General features: G+C 41.5%; 1 protein-coding gene across 4 annotated transcripts in view; it reads left to right on the forward strand.

Moving 5' to 3' along the window:
• NBAS (NBAS subunit of NRZ tethering complex) overlaps positions 1 to 17,662 on the forward strand; it is a 406,503-nt gene that overhangs the window by 347,564 nt on the left and 41,277 nt on the right. For all 4 annotated transcript variants that reach the window (XR_012157919.2, XM_073335981.2, XM_073335983.2 and 1 more), the window contains one exon: positions 17,166 to 17,305. Coding sequence is in view for 3 of the 4 variants with exons in the window: in XM_073335981.2 (XP_073192082.2) it covers positions 17,166 to 17,305 (140 nt within the window). In the remaining variant the exon portion in view is untranslated. The remainder of the gene's footprint in view (positions 1 to 17,165; positions 17,306 to 17,662) is intronic.

Consider the following 17,662-nt stretch of genomic DNA (forward strand, 5'->3'; position numbering starts at 1 on the left):
ATACAAGATAAACTCATAAATTGTTCATCCTCTATAAGACTGAGTGAGAGGTATGCACAGCTGTTTGCCCCCTCAGGTTTTAATACATACTCTGGGTTAACGAATAAGTAAAAAGTGATTTTATTAAATACAAATAGTGGTATTTAAGTGGTTCCTGGTGATAACAGACAGAACAAAGTAAATTACCAAACAAAATAAAATAAAACACGCAAGTCTATGCCTAATACAGTAAGAAACTGAATACAGATAAAATCTCACCTTCAGAGATGTTCCAATAAGCCTCTTTTACAAACTAGCCTCCTTCTAGTCTGGGTTTAGCAATCACTCACACCCCTGTGGTTACTGTCCTTTGTTCAAGTTTCTTTTAGATAGCCTCTCCACCCCCAAAGGATATCTCTTGAGCCAGACAAAAATGGAGGGGTCTCCCAGGGATTTAAATAGACTTTCTCTTGTGGGTAAACACCCCTCCCTCCCCCTGTGTAGAATCCCAGCTACAAGATGAAGTTTTGGAGTCACATGTCCATGCATGACTCAGAACTTACAGGTAGCAGCCATTGTTCGCATGCTACCTTGAACGTCCTCAAGTAGACTTCTTATGTGGATTGGAGCCTTCCAAGATCCATTATCTGTTAAGTGTTTCTTGATTGGGCACTTAACTTGCAAATTCTTTTCTAAAGAAGCTGCCCAAATACCTTACTAAAGCTACTTAAAAACAAACAAGTACACAGCCAATATTCATAACTTCGAATACAAAAATGATACATGCATACAAATAGGATGAATATATTCAGTAGATCATAATCTTTGCAGAGATATGTTACATGGCATATGTAGCATAAAACATATTCCAGTTATGTCATAGTTACATTCATAAGCATATTTCCATAAAGCATTGTGTCACCATAAAGTCACATTCATATTATCAGACCCTCTAGTATGATACAGGGACAAGGTGACATACCCCATTCAGGGCTTCTGGAAATGAGAACCAGTATTTGGATGGGCATCCGAGATAGAACACTCATGTTCCAAGATCATAGAATATCTGGGTTGGAAGGGACCTCAGGAGGTCATCTAGTCCAACCCCCTGCTCAAAGCAGGACCAATCCCCAATTTCTGCCCCAGATCCCTAAATGGCCCCCTCAAGGACTGAACTCACAACCCTGCATTTAGCAGGCCAATGCTCAAACCATTGAGCTATCATGCAATTCATCCTTCACCAAAGTAGAAAAGATTCGGCTTGAGGAGAAGCTGTTACTCAGCTAAATGGAAGCGTTTCTCTGCTTGGGTTCATCAGTGCTTTTGTCTCCAGACTCCACCGGAATCCCTGATATCTCAGTTTCTTCTTCGAGGAGTGTCCCTGTGGGTGCTCCACTTTAGGTGTTTGTGCACCCGAGCGCTTCTAGTTGGAGATTTGCAGTAGCAGTGCCCCAGTTGGCCACGCACACGTGGCAGCCGTCTCGCCCCGATCTGAGCGGCTATCCAGTGCGTGCAGCCAATCGCCCCCCAGTTCCTTCTGTACTGCCGTTGGCTTCGGTCGGAACAACAGCAGCACCCTCAAAAACCTTACTTTCCTTTAGTTCAACCCTTGTAGCTTTATTCTTTTTTTATTTACTTCTTCCTTCATTTTTTCTCTATTGAAAAAAATTCCATTCCCCCTCCCCTCCGGCGGGCATCCGCCTCACAGTACAGAGACACTTGGAAGGGACTAATCCCATTCTTTCTTTGTGAACAGCCTCTCTGACATGCCTGGTTCTCCAGGTTTTAAATGCTGTCTGACCTGTAGACTGTCAATACCAGTCTCAGACGGTCACTCGCAGTGTGTCTGGTGTTTTAGAGAGAGACACATCACACAGAAGTGCCACCCCTGCAAAAAGCTGACAGTGAGGTCTAGAAAAGCTAGGGATCTTCAGTTAAAACTTATGATGATGGAGAAATCCCTTCAACCTGCTGCTGATCCTGAGCACAGGACCCCTCCCCACCAGCACTCACCCACGGTGGCATCGGATATGGGATCCTCTTCAAAAACAGCTGCAAAGGACCCAGTCCCGCGCAAAGCCACGAAAAAGCACTCTCACTCCTCGCCTCAGAGAGAATTGCCTCTCTGACCGCCAAATCTGCCCCAGTACTGTTGGCACGCAGAGCCCCCAACTGAGAGGCACCAGGACCGTCCGACACCGGGACGGCCTGAGGAGCAAAAGACCCGCCCGTAGTCTAGCTCTAAGGCAGGCACACTTAACAAAGCTAATCCTGTTACCTAGGCACCGAGGAAGCTGAAGGAAACCTCAGCACCCAGCAGCACAATGGCTCAACCTGCTGCACCAATATAGAATCAATTGAAGAGCCACCAGAGGGTGACACCATCCCACCAACCCACATCTCCTCTTTGTCTCCTGATGGAACAATAATGTCTCCTCCTCCCACATCAGGTGATGACTTTAAATCCTTCCAGGAATTATTTAAACGAGTGGCTGACTCCCTCAACATTTCCTTGGCAGAGCTGCTGGAGACACAGCATAAGCTGACAGATATTCTCCCTACATCTCCTACTGCCAAAATTGCACTACCCATCAATGTTGCCATGATGGACCCAGCAAAAACTATCTGGCAGATGTCAACTACAACTCCACCTTCTTGTAAAAGATCAGAGAAGAAGTACTACATCCCAGCTAAGGGAGCTGAATTGTTGTTCACTCCCCCACCCCAATTCATTGGTGGTGAAGCCAGTTAATCAAAGGGGAAAGCAACATCTGGCTAGGACCACCCCTTATGATAAAGATTGGAAACGCCTAGACCTTTTTGGCAGGAAGGCCTGTTCCTCAGTGACCCTCCAGTTTTGAATAGCAAACTATTCTGCATTACTGGCCAACTGCACACACACACAACATTTTTGCACAAATGACAACTTTTATTGAACATCTTCCAACGGATAAAAAAGAACAGTATAAAGCTAACATCATAGAAGGGCTCCCTTGCTGCCCGAATGGCCTTACAGGCTTCCTTGGACTCCACTGACACACCAGCCAGCTCCATCACCACATGCATAGTCACATGCATAGTCACAAGGAGGGTGTCCTGGCTCCACCTTCCAGGCTTCCCCAAGGAAGTTCGGGCGACAGTAGCGGACTTACCTTTTGAAGGTCAAAAACTGTTTGCGGGAGGCACAGATGCAACTTTACACACACTCAAAGATTCCTGTGCCACATGGAAAACCCTAGGAATATATGCCACTGGGAACAAAAAGAAACAGGGCAAATTTTATACCAACACTGCCCCATATGCCCAATCTCAAAGACATGACCAGTGCCGCAAACAATGTCAGACGAGATGCTGACAAGCCCCAGAGTAATCAGCAAAGTCTCAACCGTCCACTTCCAGACAAGCATCTGGAACCGTTGGTCGAAGACACAAGAGCCCCCCATACTCCACTGCCGAAGTCACTCATAACCTCCAGCCCATTTGGGGACCACCTAACCTTTCTATGCGGTTTGGGCAACCATTACATCAGACGCGTGAGTTCTGAAAATTATACGCAAGAGCTATTCTATTCCTTTTGCCTCTATCCGGCCTACCCACCCTCCTTCCCCGTCCCTCTTCAGGGACCCATCTCATGAGCACCTGTTACAGCAGGAAGTAAACCACCTCCTGCAACTAGGTGCTGTTGAACCCGTACCTACCAAGGGGGAGCGGGTTTTATTCACACTACTTCCTCACCCAGAAGAAAACAAGTTTGCGGGAGGAATGGCGAGGGGTGCACATTCCTGCCCCCACTTCCTCCTCCTCCTCGGTGCTGGAGAGAGGAGGGGCTGAGCCAGCAGGGGTATTAGTCAGGCTTGGCCCTGGTCTGGCTGGGGTACCGTCAGTACCAAAGAGAGGCGTTCCTGGAGTAGATGTGATGAAGAGGTCTGCCTGGCTAACAAACTGCTGCGGCACAGGTAAGCTCGGTGCCAATGGAAGAGGCACGCTTTGGTTTGAAATCATTGTGATTGCTGTTGGTGCTGTAGACTTGTTGCAATGTATTGGTGCAGGAGGTGGTGCCGTGGATGGAGGCCCATCTTGGACTTGCACAAGCTAAAAAGTTTGTCAGAACACAGAGCTTCAAGATAACACTACCAACCATAATTCCGGCACTGGAGAAAGGAGACTGGCTCTCAGCCCTTGACCTACAAGATTCCTATTTCCACGTCACTATTAATCCAGCACACAGAAGGTTCCTCCAATCTAGACTCGGGAACCTCCACTATCAGTACAGAGTGTTCCCATTCAGATTATCCACAGCCCCACGGGTATTCTCCAAGGTCCTCACCATCGTTGCAGCACACCTTCGCAGACAGGGTGTGATAAAAATATTTCCCTACATAGACGACTATCTCCTAAAAACTTCACCATACCAGGCTGCAGTCGACACTCTTCACATCACTACAACCCTGTTTACAAAACTTGGGTTACAAATCAAGTTTCAGAAATCCACTCTAATTCCAACCCAACCGTTGGCCTTTATAGGGGCACATTTCAACTGCAACACAGCATCATAACAACTGCCTCAACAACACATTGTTGCCCTAACAAATCTCATTACAACAGTAAAAAACAGCCCACAAACATCTGCCATAATGTGCCCACAACTCCTAGGGCACATGTCAGCCACCATGTCTGTTGGGAAGCATGCCAGGCTTCGAATGAGGTGTCTACAAACCTGGCTTCGTACTCTCTGTACTCCTCACAAGCACTCCACCCACAGATGACTGACAATGCCCAGAAGAGTAATAGACTCACTAACATGGTGGACAGAACAAACTAATGTTTGCACAGGTGTTCCATTCCAACAAGACACCCCATCAGTAACGATCACCACAGCTGCCTCCCTCGTGGGATGGGGAGCACACTTGTCCGAGAATACCATCCAGGGCCAGTGGTCCCTTACGGAATCTACCCTATTGGAACTCAAAATACATGCCACCGCTTTCTGCCCCTGATGCACAACAAGATTGTCCAGATCCTCACTGGTAACTTGGCCACTATGTTTTACATAAATCGCCAAGGAGGGGCCCGGTCTGACTTGCTTGGCGCAGAAGCAGTTCACCTCTGGGAATGGTGCATCTCCAACATCATAGATCTCATCGCAACCTACTTACAGGGAAGCCAGAATGTCACAGCAGATGACCTAAGCAGAAACTCATCACAAATGCATGAATGGGAGCTGGACTCAGGAATCCTGAAAACTGTATTCTAACAATGGGGTTTTCCCTCAATAGACCTTTTTTGCAATGTCCCACAGTGCCAAATGCCTACATTACTGCTCCTGGGCAGGACTTGGACAAAATTCCCTAGGGGACACCTTCCTCATGAAATGAGAAGCCCCGTTGATGCATGCCTTCCCTCCGACTCCACTATTGGCCGCCTACTTCTCAAGATCAAGAAGGACATATCCAGAGTAATCCTAATTGCACCAACATGGCCCAGACAAAGATGATTCCCATACCTGAATCAGATGGCCAGAAGACCACCACAGACCCTTCCCCTTGTGCCTCACCTGCTGACACAGGATGTGGGATGCCTCCACCTCCCCAACATTCCGATTCTCCGTTTCAAGGTGTGGCTAATCCATGGATGATGAACCTAGAGTCATGCTGTTCCAGGGAAGTACAGGATATCTTCCTGAACAGCCGATGACTCACTACGCGAACACTTACTTGAGCATGGGTAGGGGTTTTTGTAGGAAACAATGGTTCAAGAGAGAATGCTAGATTTGTATACCAAAGTTGTTTTGTTCAGGCTAGACAATGGGAAATGATCATTCCTGGCTATGGGCGATGTTCCTTTGAGGGAGCTCACAATGCAATTAGGCAGCTTCGGTATTTTGGATACCAATAAAGGATTTATTATTAGAATTGGCCTGATAACTGCTGAGCTGTGTGTATGCAGGCATGGGTTCATTAATATCTGGAGAAGAGATTCCCCATCATGCAGTGCTTTCCTGCTTTTCTGGTCCCAGAGTTCAGTGCGGTTCTTGCATTGGAATCTCTGTGCTCCATTCTGTATGCTAATGGAGATGCCTCCTTGTCCCATCTTTGATGCAAATGAGGCGAGGGGAGTTTCCCTAATCCTGTCACCCTTGTCTAGAGGGGTTTAGGTGTGTCTCCCACTGCCTTTTCATTGCTTTTTGTAAGTCTTTCTTCTGATCAACTTTGGTTCAAGCAGAGGCTGGAGGAGTGGTGGGGGAGGGCGGGAGCAGGTGGGAAGGTCTTTTATGAGTCAGACAGGCTGGGTATTGCACCCTGGTTCCCCAAGAAGAAAGAGCTGATAGGTGACATCCATTACCCACCTTCCCTTCTTCTGCAAATTCATTACACTGCAGCATGAATGGGAAACTAGAGAGGCATTGGCCCACACTGCCCTTTGTCCTCAGTTGGGAGCACAAGTCTAGGTGTGGTACATATGTGGACCAACGGACACTGCTCGCACAAAATTCCAGGCTCAGGAATATGTTGTGCATGCGTATCTCAATGTGGAATATAGATAGGCACCACACATCTCAAAGAACGTCCATTTACAAGTAAGTAACTTCCATTTCTGGCCTTAAAATCTGCTAATGTGTGGAGAATGGAGATGTGAAAGACAGTATGGCAAGGAGCAAGAGGTCTTGGCTCTCCATCCCATCTTTTAGGTAGACTGGGTGCTCTCTAGCTCCATCTGGTATTTTGGGAGATGGACAACAGATCCACTGTCTCTTCTGGCCCATTTTGTGAGGGAATTCTTCTTAGCCAAGTATCTCTAAATGCCCATGTTCAGGTTTGCAATCCCCATTCCCTTTCTCACCCTGTCCTAGGGACTGTCCCACTGCTCTCAATTCCCTCATTCAGCCATCTTTGCCAGTCCCTTCTTTCTACCCTGAATGGATGGGTAATCCCTTGGTTTAGGCTTCCCATTCTCCTTGATCTTTCGTGGTGTGGGTGTCCCCTCTATATCCTATCAACACGAGTAATTCAGTTTAACGTTCCCAGTTTGGTGGAGTAGTTTCTTTATAAGATCCTCAGCTCTGGAACTTGCTCCCTCCCCTGGGGCCAACAGAGTGAATTCATTTGCTTTTAGAGTGTGCTGCAAATCTCTATTTTCTCTGGCTTTTGCTAAGGAAAAGGTTGCAGTGTGTGTCTTATGTATGGGCATCTGAGTTGTTCTTTTCGTGGGAAGTTGCTTATGTAAGATTTGCATTTTTACAGTATCTTTCTGAATATTATGTTTTCAGAAGCACCCTGTGTCTTAGGCTGATTTAAAGAAAAATAACTGAAAAAAGAAAAGATTTTACTTTTGTTAGTTCTGTAGGGTCAATAATAGCTATATGTATTCGACCAAATGGCCAGCTAAATTCCAATTACAAAAGCTTTACTGTTGATTTTCACACTGAATTTAGCAGTGTGAACAGTTACTTTGCAAAAGTTCTGTTTGACTTGCACACTTACAGATTTTGTGTGGAAGTAATGGTGAATAAATATGCAACAGTTGGATATTATTTTGACTTCTTTGCTCACCAATCCCATGTTTTAAAGCCTTCCTCTCCACCCATAATTCACCCTGTTTTGTTCATGCATTTTAATGCCCACGTAGGGCATTAATTAATTAATTGCAACAAGCTTTTTAACCATGTGGCTCTATGCATGCAGTGGCTTGCATAGTGACTTATCTTATGCATATAGTCGAGAATGTACCCCAAGTGGGTAATGTAAGGAATGATGATCTAGTGGACTGGGACTTGGGGGAGATTTGGGTTCAATTTCTGGCTGTACCAAAGACTTCCCATGCAAATATATCTGTGACTCACTTCCCCAGTTGTAAAGTAAGGATAGTACTTCCTTTGTCAGCTTGATCTATTTAGATTGTAAGTTCTTCACAGCAGGCACTGGCTCATATTGTGTTTACATGGTACTTAGCAGGTTAGTGTCTTTAAGTAGTAATACAAATAATAGTTTCCACTATTGCTCTTAGAACCCTGCAATACCTAAGCACAGTGTTCAGCTTCCTGAATAGAAGCTTTAGCTCCTGAATTCTTCCTTTGCTTTTTCTAGGACTGTCGTAAATATAAAGAGAAGGGTAAACTCCTTTAAAATCCCTCCTGGCCAGAGGAAAAATCCTCTCACCTGTAAAGGGTTAAGAAGCTAAAAGTAACCTCGCTGGCACCTGACCAAAATGACCAATGAGGAGACAAGATACTTTCAAAAGCTGGGAGGAGGGAGAGAAATAAAGGGTCTGTGTCTGTCTATATGCTGCTTTTGCCGGGGATAGAACAGGAATGGAGTCTTAGAACTTTTAGTAAGTAATCTAGCTAGGTATGCATTAGATTATGATTTCTTTAAATGGCTGAGAAAAGAACTGTGCTCAATAGAATGACTATTTCTGTCTGTGTATCTTTTTTGTAACTTAAGGTTTTGCCTAGAAGGATTCTCTATGTTTTGAATCTAATTACCCTGTAAGGTATCTACCATCCTGATTTTACAGAGGTGATTCCTTTACTTCTATTTTTATTAAAAGTCTTCTTGTAAGAAAACTGAATGCTTTTTCATTGTTCTCAGATCCAAGGGTTTGGGTCTGTGGTCACCTGTGCAAATTGGTGAGGATTTTTACCAAACCTTTCCCAGGAAGTGGCGTACAAGGGTTGGGAAGATTTTGGGGGGAAAGACGTGTCCAAACAGCTCTTCCCCAGTAACCTATTTGTTTGGTGGTGGTAGCGGCAAATCCAAGGACAAAGGGTGGAATATTTTGTACCTTGGGGAAGTTTTGACCTAAGCTGGTAAAGAGAAGCTTAGGAGGTTTTCATGCAGGTCCCCACATCTGTACCCTAGAGTTCAGAGTAGGGGAGGAACCTTGACAAGGACTAAAGAAAAATATTTCATGTTGTTTTAGCATAGTATTTTAAAATATAGCCCCTACAACATCCACACTGTTTTGCAAGCTGAGCAGCTGGTAATAAATATGAATGTAATGCGTTTTAGCAGGGATTCAGGTTGACTTACAATGTATTGTAGCAATACTGCTCAAATTCCTGCTCAGCAATTCTGTTCTTAATGCCATATTAATTCAAATTTACGTTGCAGCCAAGGATATGCGAATATTTTGAGATGTTTACATTTATAATCTGGTAAAAGTAATAAAATGAACTTACAAAGATGAAAATCAGTAAGTTGTTGGTTGAAACTCCAAGACAGTAAGGCAGAAGCATTTGTGTTTTATCTATCAGGCATTGATTTTAAACAAAGATTTATCTTTTTGAAACATCCAGGCAATTATAATAAAGGAAAACATTCATCTGGGTTCTGAATCTTCTTCCCCTGACAATGTTCACCAATATTTGTCTCAGAACATTAGTAGTATCCAAACAATGTCCACTAAAACCAAGAGTTTTCCTTTCCTTATAAGAATAAAAATGTATTGAGCTGAACACATTTCAATACAAAAAAGCTCTACTTTACTTTGATGCTCACCAACTCTGTTGATAAGTGTAGTGCAAAGTAGAATGCATTTTTTTGGTCTGTCTGACTGAATCATCTCCCTTTCACTGTAACTTTTCAATAATTCCGTTTTACGGCAAAAGGTATCTCCAGGTTACCAGCTTCAGGTTCTCCAATTATATGACTTAGGCAACACAGCATTTACAACCTTAGCAGATGTTTCCATATTTTAGGAACAGGGAAACTTTATATAATGGATTTCTGTGCCTCATGGGCACAATTTAGAATAAGCACCTGTGGCAAATTGCCAGCACTGCTATGATAGGTCCCGCGCTTTCTCTTCTTGGAGGGATTCAGGGCGCCGTTTGTTGCCCCTCATCTGCGGTATTATCTGCCCCACTAGTATCACAGAGAAGGGGAGTGGAGAGGGAGGGACCCGGGCCCGCCCTCTACTCCGGGTCCCAGCCCAGGGGCCCTAGGGATAGCGGTAAACCACTTGAACTAGCGATTCCTTCCCCTTGGCTACTTCCCTCTCTGGCCCTTCAGCTTGTGGGGCTTCCTGCCCTCTTTCTGCTTGGGCCAAGTTTCTCCCAACCCCTTGTGTTCGTGGAGTTCCTCTGCTCTGCACAAGCCAGATTTCCCTTTACCTAGGGTCTTAGTCTTCTGGCCCGCAACAGCACTTCTTCAAACTCTCCTTTGCCTCCCTCCAAACTGCTCTCTGCTCCAACACCAAACCACTCTACTACAACTCCTCCAAGTGTCTGATTGAAGCAGGGGGGTTTTATCAGGTGACTGGCTTCAGGTGCTCTAATTGGCTTCAGGAGCTCTAATTAATCTATAGCAACCTCTCTTCCCTCTACAGGGAATAAGGCTGTCATCATCCTGGGGCTTACATATCTCCCCTCTATCACCCTCCTGCTGCCCTCTGGCCAAGCTGTATCACACACCATACAGTGTTGTCTAAAATTTAAAAAATAAATAAATAAATAAAAAGAGACAGAGACGTAACAAACTAGAGGGAGTGACCCAGTACAATACCATGTCACAATCTTTGTCATCTTTGCTTTGCCATCTTTGGCTTTGTGAAAAACTATTTGCCCATGATTTTTTAAAAGTCGATAATTGTATAATTTATAGAGCATACTATTTCCTTTAAAACTATGTGTCAACAGCTTTTTACAGATTCCACCTATAAGGAACTGTTCACATATTGACTCATCTTCAGGAGTCTCATGATATGATGCATATACATAAAGCAATAGCCATGCTATGAGAAAAAGGTCAAACTTTTGAGTCATTGAAACTGGATAGCAAATATCTTGGAGGATGTCAGTGCTTTGAAGTCTTATGGCATCTAACACCTTTATTCTATAGGTGACAGAGAAAAATGTATACCACTTTTTAAAAAAGTGTGCTTTACATGAAGTGCTGATCATTAAATGCACTAAAATCTTTTTATCCCTGTACCTGCAGCAAAGAACATGCACTCAGAGTATCTAGTAAATAGTAGAATTTCAGATACCATAAAGCTGAATGGATTAGAAAAGTGAAAGACACGTGCTAAATTGCTTTTATTATTGATACCATTACAAAAATAATCTGAAACTCCTATTTCATGTTTTTGCACATGAAACCAATTTTTGTTGTTGCTGAAAATTTGAAGTAAACGCCCCTGAAAACTTATGTGATGCAATTGAGCATTAGTAATAAAACTGGAGAACTGCAGTAGGTTGTTTGATAAAACACTGGACTCTAATGGCAGCTTTTTTGTATTCAGGTAGTTATTTCAGTTTTCAACAGATATACAAGAAGCAGCAAGGTCAAGATTATTTCTGTATATGAGAAGATGATTGAACGTGCTGTGTCAAATCCAGTGAATCTGATACTGATAAGCAGACTGTACGTATTAAAGAAATATAGCTGCTGTGATGGTTAAAGTCACCTAATTCAAGGAGGTATTGTGTGGTTATGCTCCAAGACAACAGACATGACATATCAGAGATAAAAGAAAAATTAAATTCTGGCTTTTGAAATGGTGTAGTAGTTGCAGAATACAACAGAAATAATCAGTACGCTTTGGAATTCCCAAAACATGTTTGGCTAAGTGGCTTGATTAATGCTGGGGAAAAAGTGGGTCCATTTATTAGCCAAAGTTAACTTTTTGGGATAAGGCCAGCATTATGACATCATAAGCAGTCATGGCCACCAACTCGTGAAACCTTGAGAACAGATAAAAGCAAAAGCAACTCATGAAACCTTGAGAATAGATAAAAGCAAAAGCAGGCAGAAGGAGAAAATAATATTCTTCATTGTGCTGTCTCCTCAAGCCACCTTGATTCAAGCAACTGGTATGTAGTGTTTGTTGCAAGTTTCAGAGCAACAGCCGTGTTAGTCTGTATTCGTAAAAAGATAAGGAGTACTTGTGGCACCTTAGAGACTAACCAATTTATTTGAGCATAAGCTTTTGTGAGCTACAGATCACTTCATTGGATGCATACTGTGGAAAGTGTAGAAGATCTTTTTATACACACAAAGCATGAAAAAATACCTCCTCCCACCACACTCTCCTGCTGGTAATAGCTTATCTAAAGTGATCACTCTCCTTACAATGTGTATGATAATCAAGGTGGGCCATTTCCAGCACAAATCCAGAGTTTAACAAGAACGTCTGAGGAGGGGGGAGGGTAGGAAAAAACAAGGGGAAATAGGTTACCTTGAGGAGAGTGATCACTTTAGATAAGCTATTACCAGCAGGAGAGTGGGGTGAGAGGAGGTATTTTTTCATGCTTTGTGTGTATAAAAAGATCTTCTACACTTTCCACAGTATGCATCCGATGAAGTGAGCTGTAGCTCACGAAAGCTTATGCTCAAATAAATTGGTTAGTCTCTAAGGTGCCACAAGTACTTGTTTGTTACAAGTCAATCAACCACTGCACACACTTCCATATATATCTAGATATGTTCCTGGCTAGATGTGATAATCAAGTTATTTTTTGAAGATCACCAGTAATTTGCAAACACTTACACATGATTTTAATTTTAACTATGTGTGTAGTCCCATGAAAGCAATGGAATTTACTCACGTACTTGCCATTTAGCAACTGAATAAATGTTTGCAGGTTCTGCAAAGTAAATTGTAAAATACTTTCACATTAGAGTACAGCTGGGTGGGAATCAGTTTTCTGATCTGGAAAAACTTTTTGAGATTTCAAAATGTTCCTGTTACGTATCAGGATGAACCCATACCTTTTGAAGGTTTTTTTCATGGGTGGTAGGGGAGGGAGAGAAAAGACAAATAGCTACGTGGTCAGGGTCCTGACTTGGGATGCGGGAGACCAGATTCAAATCCCTTCTCTGCCATTCTCTCACATTCATTCATAGAATCATAGAAGATTAGGGTTGGAAGAGACCTCAGGAGGTCATCCAGTCCAACCCCCTACTCTAAGCAGGACCAACCCCAACTAAATCATCCCAACCAGGGCTTTGTCAAGCCAGGCCTTAAAAACCTCTAAAATTGGAGATTCCTCCACCTCCCTAGGTAACCCATTCCAGTGCTTTACTGCCCTCCTAGTGAAATAGTTTTTCCTATTGATCTTCCCATAAACTTTCATGAGTAGCACTTTTTAATTCCTTTTGCAAGCCAACTTGCACCCATTGTGTTTAATATTTGTATAGACAGGAGTAAAACTTGAACAAAAATTGTTTTATTCTTGTTTAAAAAGATGATAATGTTAATGAGGAATTTGGGCAAAATGAGCTGGATCTCTCATGTTTATCAAAAACGAAAATCTTACTTCTGAGAATAATAAAACATCTGCCATGAAACAAATGTTCATGGAAATGTTTGTTACTACATCTGAAGCTTAAGTTGTCTTGATAATGCTGCATTATTTTGTAGCATTGAGAGAAGGACACTTATCTCTATGGTAAACTGCACTCAGAAATGCTGTGGGTACACTATCATTTGATACCTTGGTACACAACCTTTTTCTTATCTTGTGATATTAGATGTCACTGTGAATAGATTGTGGTTTGGTTTAGTTTGGCGGTGATTGTGGTATCAGAAGCCGCTTGAGCAAGGAGTTTTAAAGAGTGTAGCAGAGAAACTTGTCACTGTCTAACTGAGAAGGGGTCTCAAGGTTTTACCTTCAACTTATTTGTCTTTATTATATAGAACAATCTCACTTTTTGTGTGCATTGTGATTTACCTTTTATTAGTATTTATATGTAGTAATCTCTTCCCTTAGTAGGTATGTTTTACCATTTATTTTTGTGCTGTGTAGTGTCAGGAAAGCATTTTAAAAAATCAGTCTTTCCACACTGTCTTTTTTTTTTTTCTTTTTTTCTTTTTTTTTTTTAACAACACCCACTTCTTTTGTAGGCTTTTTCTTTTTCTGCTACTAGGAAAGATTATCTTCTTACAATACAGTGGGCTATATTATCTGCAGATTTTTTTTGCCATGATGCCACAAAAGTTATACACACATTAAACTGTCAGGTGCTCCACAGGATGTGTAAATTTACACGCTGAATAGTCTCACTAAAATCAGTGGGACTACTTATAGTATGTAATGTGAAGCATGTACCTAAATCTTTGCAGGATTGAGGCTTAATGCATTTTTAATATTGCAGTCATCCAGGAAAACTTTTAAGAAATGTGCATAACATGGCATATATATGTGGCCATCCTGGATGGATTATGGCAAAAGCACTATAGGCCCTAAACTTATGGAGTCATGTGATTACATGAGAATATCAGCTTTTATTTAAAAAAAAAGGTGAGTTTTTAAGCCCTTACTGTTGCAGAGAAAAGCTTAAAAACATGAACCGAGCATAATCAACGCAATGTGATGTCTAGTGGCATGTCTAGATTCTGCCAGTGAATATTGTGTACAGTATTGTGTACAGGAGACAAGTTCATGTCAAGATCTCATCCCACCTTTGAAGACCTTTCTTCAAATTAAAAAAATACAAGAAAGGCAAAAGTAGCCATAGTGGTGATTATAGCCATCGTAATGCAATTTAGCTTTTTCATTATACTTAGGATTGAGCTTGATTTCAAACTACCATCCTGTAACAATGCACTAGCAATAGGAGATGACTGGAAGAGGAAGAATCATATGATAGATTGAAGAAGACAAAATTGTAGTGTTTTTTTCTTTGAACTGGAAAAATACATTTTTATTCAGTCTAGACAAAACTAGTAATTCTACAGAGGCAAGCATGCCTTTCATCTGCCTCTTACCTTTCACATCACACCACCTTTCCTTCATCATTCCTCTACCCTCCTGTTGTTTCTTTTACCTTTAATCACCCTCTTCTGGCTCCTCAGACATCTACAAGTAGATCCTTTCATTTCCTCTTAGAACTGAGTGAATAACTGATTTTGTTGTTGTTTACTGACCGTTTTAAAAAAATCAGCTTGGGTCAAACCAAAACTGCTATTTTTTTGGTGCATCGAACAAATATGAAAAATTTTATTTCATTCTAACTGTTCAGCCCAAAATGAAATGTTGTGTTTTGGTTTCAGCCACAGTTAACCATTTCTTTTAGTAAAAATAAAGGAAATAAAGGGCTAGAGTCACAAAGTAATGGAGTTTGTGCTGCTTTGCCCTGCTTCCTGATACCCAATAGCCCCGTGCTTAGGGCGCTTATCTGGGATGTTGGAGACTCTGTTTCAAATCCCCACTCTGCAGTAGAGAACCCCCAGGTGAGTGCCCTAATCCTCAGATTATTGGGGGTTTTGGGAGGGTGAGGCTCTCTGTTTCTCCAGATAGAGCTGTTCCACTTTATATTAAATACTTGACTAGTTATTGGGCCAAAGAGAGAGAATGTGTGACTCTAAAGCCTAGTGGTTAGGGCATGCAGCAGTGGTCGGGGTCAAATCCCTGCTCCAGACGGGGAGTTTGAACCTGGGTCTCCCACATCTGGAGTGAGTGCCCTAAACACGGGCTATTCAATGTAAGGTGGGGGCACCACCACCTCACTGGCATCCAAGTCTGCTTGCAAATCTGGCCAAAAAAGTTGAAAACTTTTGTGTTGACATTATCAAGATGAACCATTTTGATGTTTCCTAAATATTTTTTCTATTTATCATTTCAACCAAAACAATTTGCCAAAATCAACATGAATTTGCAAAATGTCAGAATGTTTCTCAACCCAAAATCTACTTTTCCAGCCAAAGAAAAAGTTTTGGATGAAAAATTTCCCCATTTCTATTTCTTGAAAAATGAAGCTTCATTCTAATACCACTTGTTTCTATAATAATGGCAGTGACATTCATATTATGGTACCATATGAGTAGTGAACTTGAAATCTTAGACTAACATTTTTCTAGGCAGATAGTAGACGTTTGTATTATTTAATATGTCCAGTTACCTGTACTAAATACTTTAAATATCCAGTATTTTAAAATAATACTACTTCAGATGATATTTTTATTTGAGACATTTCAGATGCACCCTGGGGCTGGAAGCAAACTGTCGACATTCAATATATTAAAGCCACAAAACTGTGTAGGCATTTCAACAAATTCATGGGCAATCTGTATTTTTCAACCTTGTTTGACAATTTTGCCCTTGTTTGAGTCACTCAAACTATGGGAACATGAGCTTTAATCCTTTAAAGTTCCTATAGAACTGAGGAAAACTTTTTGGTCCAATTGATGTTTTAGAACCACTTTTGGACTGAAAAAAAAATTAACATTTAATGTTGTGAATCGTAACTGAGATGAAGGTAATATTTGATGATTTGGAACTTTTCCAGGTTTGGGGGAAAATATTTTTCTATACAAAAATGTTCTAACGTTAGAGAGGAAGAATTTCTATTTCCATTTTAAAGCTATCTTGGTGCTAGGGAACAAATTATTTTTTAAACTGGCAAAAATTTTAACATGTCAGGTTGACAGTAATTAGATACATCATTTGAGAAGTCCTGTTTGTGTGATAGCCAAACTTTTAAAAAGAAGCTTCTTCTCATTTAATAGCCAGACCTTTTTTACCTTGCACTTTTACCAGGAGAGCTTCAGAAAGTAATTATATTTAATAGAACCTGTCCTCAATTGAAAGCCTCAGGGGAACCAAAGTAAATTCTAGAATAAGCCTTGTTTTCTGAGTAAAGATGCATGGTGTGCCAGTGATGGAGAGGAATTTTTTTTTCTTTATAGTACATATGTGGAGAAATATGTGCTAGTCAATAGCTGCTCTGTGTGGCAAACATGAGTTAAAAATCAGCATCCAAATTTCCTTCTCCAGTGAATGAGGATTAGATGCTGCCAATTTAGGTAGAACAATGGTAGTTTTTACTCTGTGTGTTTGTGTAGGGGGGAAAGGGTCATTTTTTAAAATAAAAGTAATTTTACCCAGTAATATATGTTGGGAAAATATCAGAGGAACTTTTTTTTAAAGGGCTAGAGAATTTTTAAGTGATGGTGTGAAAAGTTTGAGGTGGAGGGATCACTTGAACTAATCCATTGATCTACTTATGTGGGTTTCATGTTATTATAGGAACCTCATTCTAAGTAATTTCCCATCATCTATGTGCTTCCTTGTTTCAAATGCATATAATTGAAGATTAAGAGAAAATTGCTTGGGCTGTGTTTCTGCCTTGTTTCACAGTAGTGTTATCCTTCACAGATGGAACACATCATATTTATTGTTACATAGGTATGGCAGAGTTAGTTGGTTTAGATCCTGTTCTTATATGGCTTTATTTTTCTTGCAGGTAGAGATAATTGATATTGAAAATGAAGAAAAAAGGTACTCTCTCTTCCAGGAACTCCTGAACTCTAGTAACAGTCAGTCTGAGTTTCAGCACTTGGTTTTACTCCTGCAAGCTTGGCCACCTATGAAAAGTTCAAGCATGTAAGTATTCCTTCAAAGAGAAATCAGGAAGAACAGTATGCTCTCTCCTACTTTGATTTTGAAATTACTGAACCTTTCATGCAGCCTTCAGTCAGTGAATTCAAACAAACTGTTACATAAAGGAGTATAACCATCTTAAATAGGCCCTTTTGGAAGGCACACAGAATACAATTCTATATGTAGGACAAAGAAGTTTCTTCTGAAAAGCATTTTCAAGGAGCCACACATTTAATTTTGCTGATCTCCGTGTTTCTTATTAAACTTTAAACTGCCTAGTCCAAATAAAGACTTTATAAACACTTGCTAGGCAAATCAAAGCCTAGCTATCAGCACCCAGTGGAAAACCTGCAGAGAGGA

Source organism: Lepidochelys kempii, chromosome 3, assembly GCF_965140285.1.
Source record: "Lepidochelys kempii isolate rLepKem1 chromosome 3, rLepKem1.hap1, whole genome shotgun sequence".
In the NCBI taxonomy this organism is placed as follows: Eukaryota; Metazoa; Chordata; order Testudines; family Cheloniidae; genus Lepidochelys; species Lepidochelys kempii.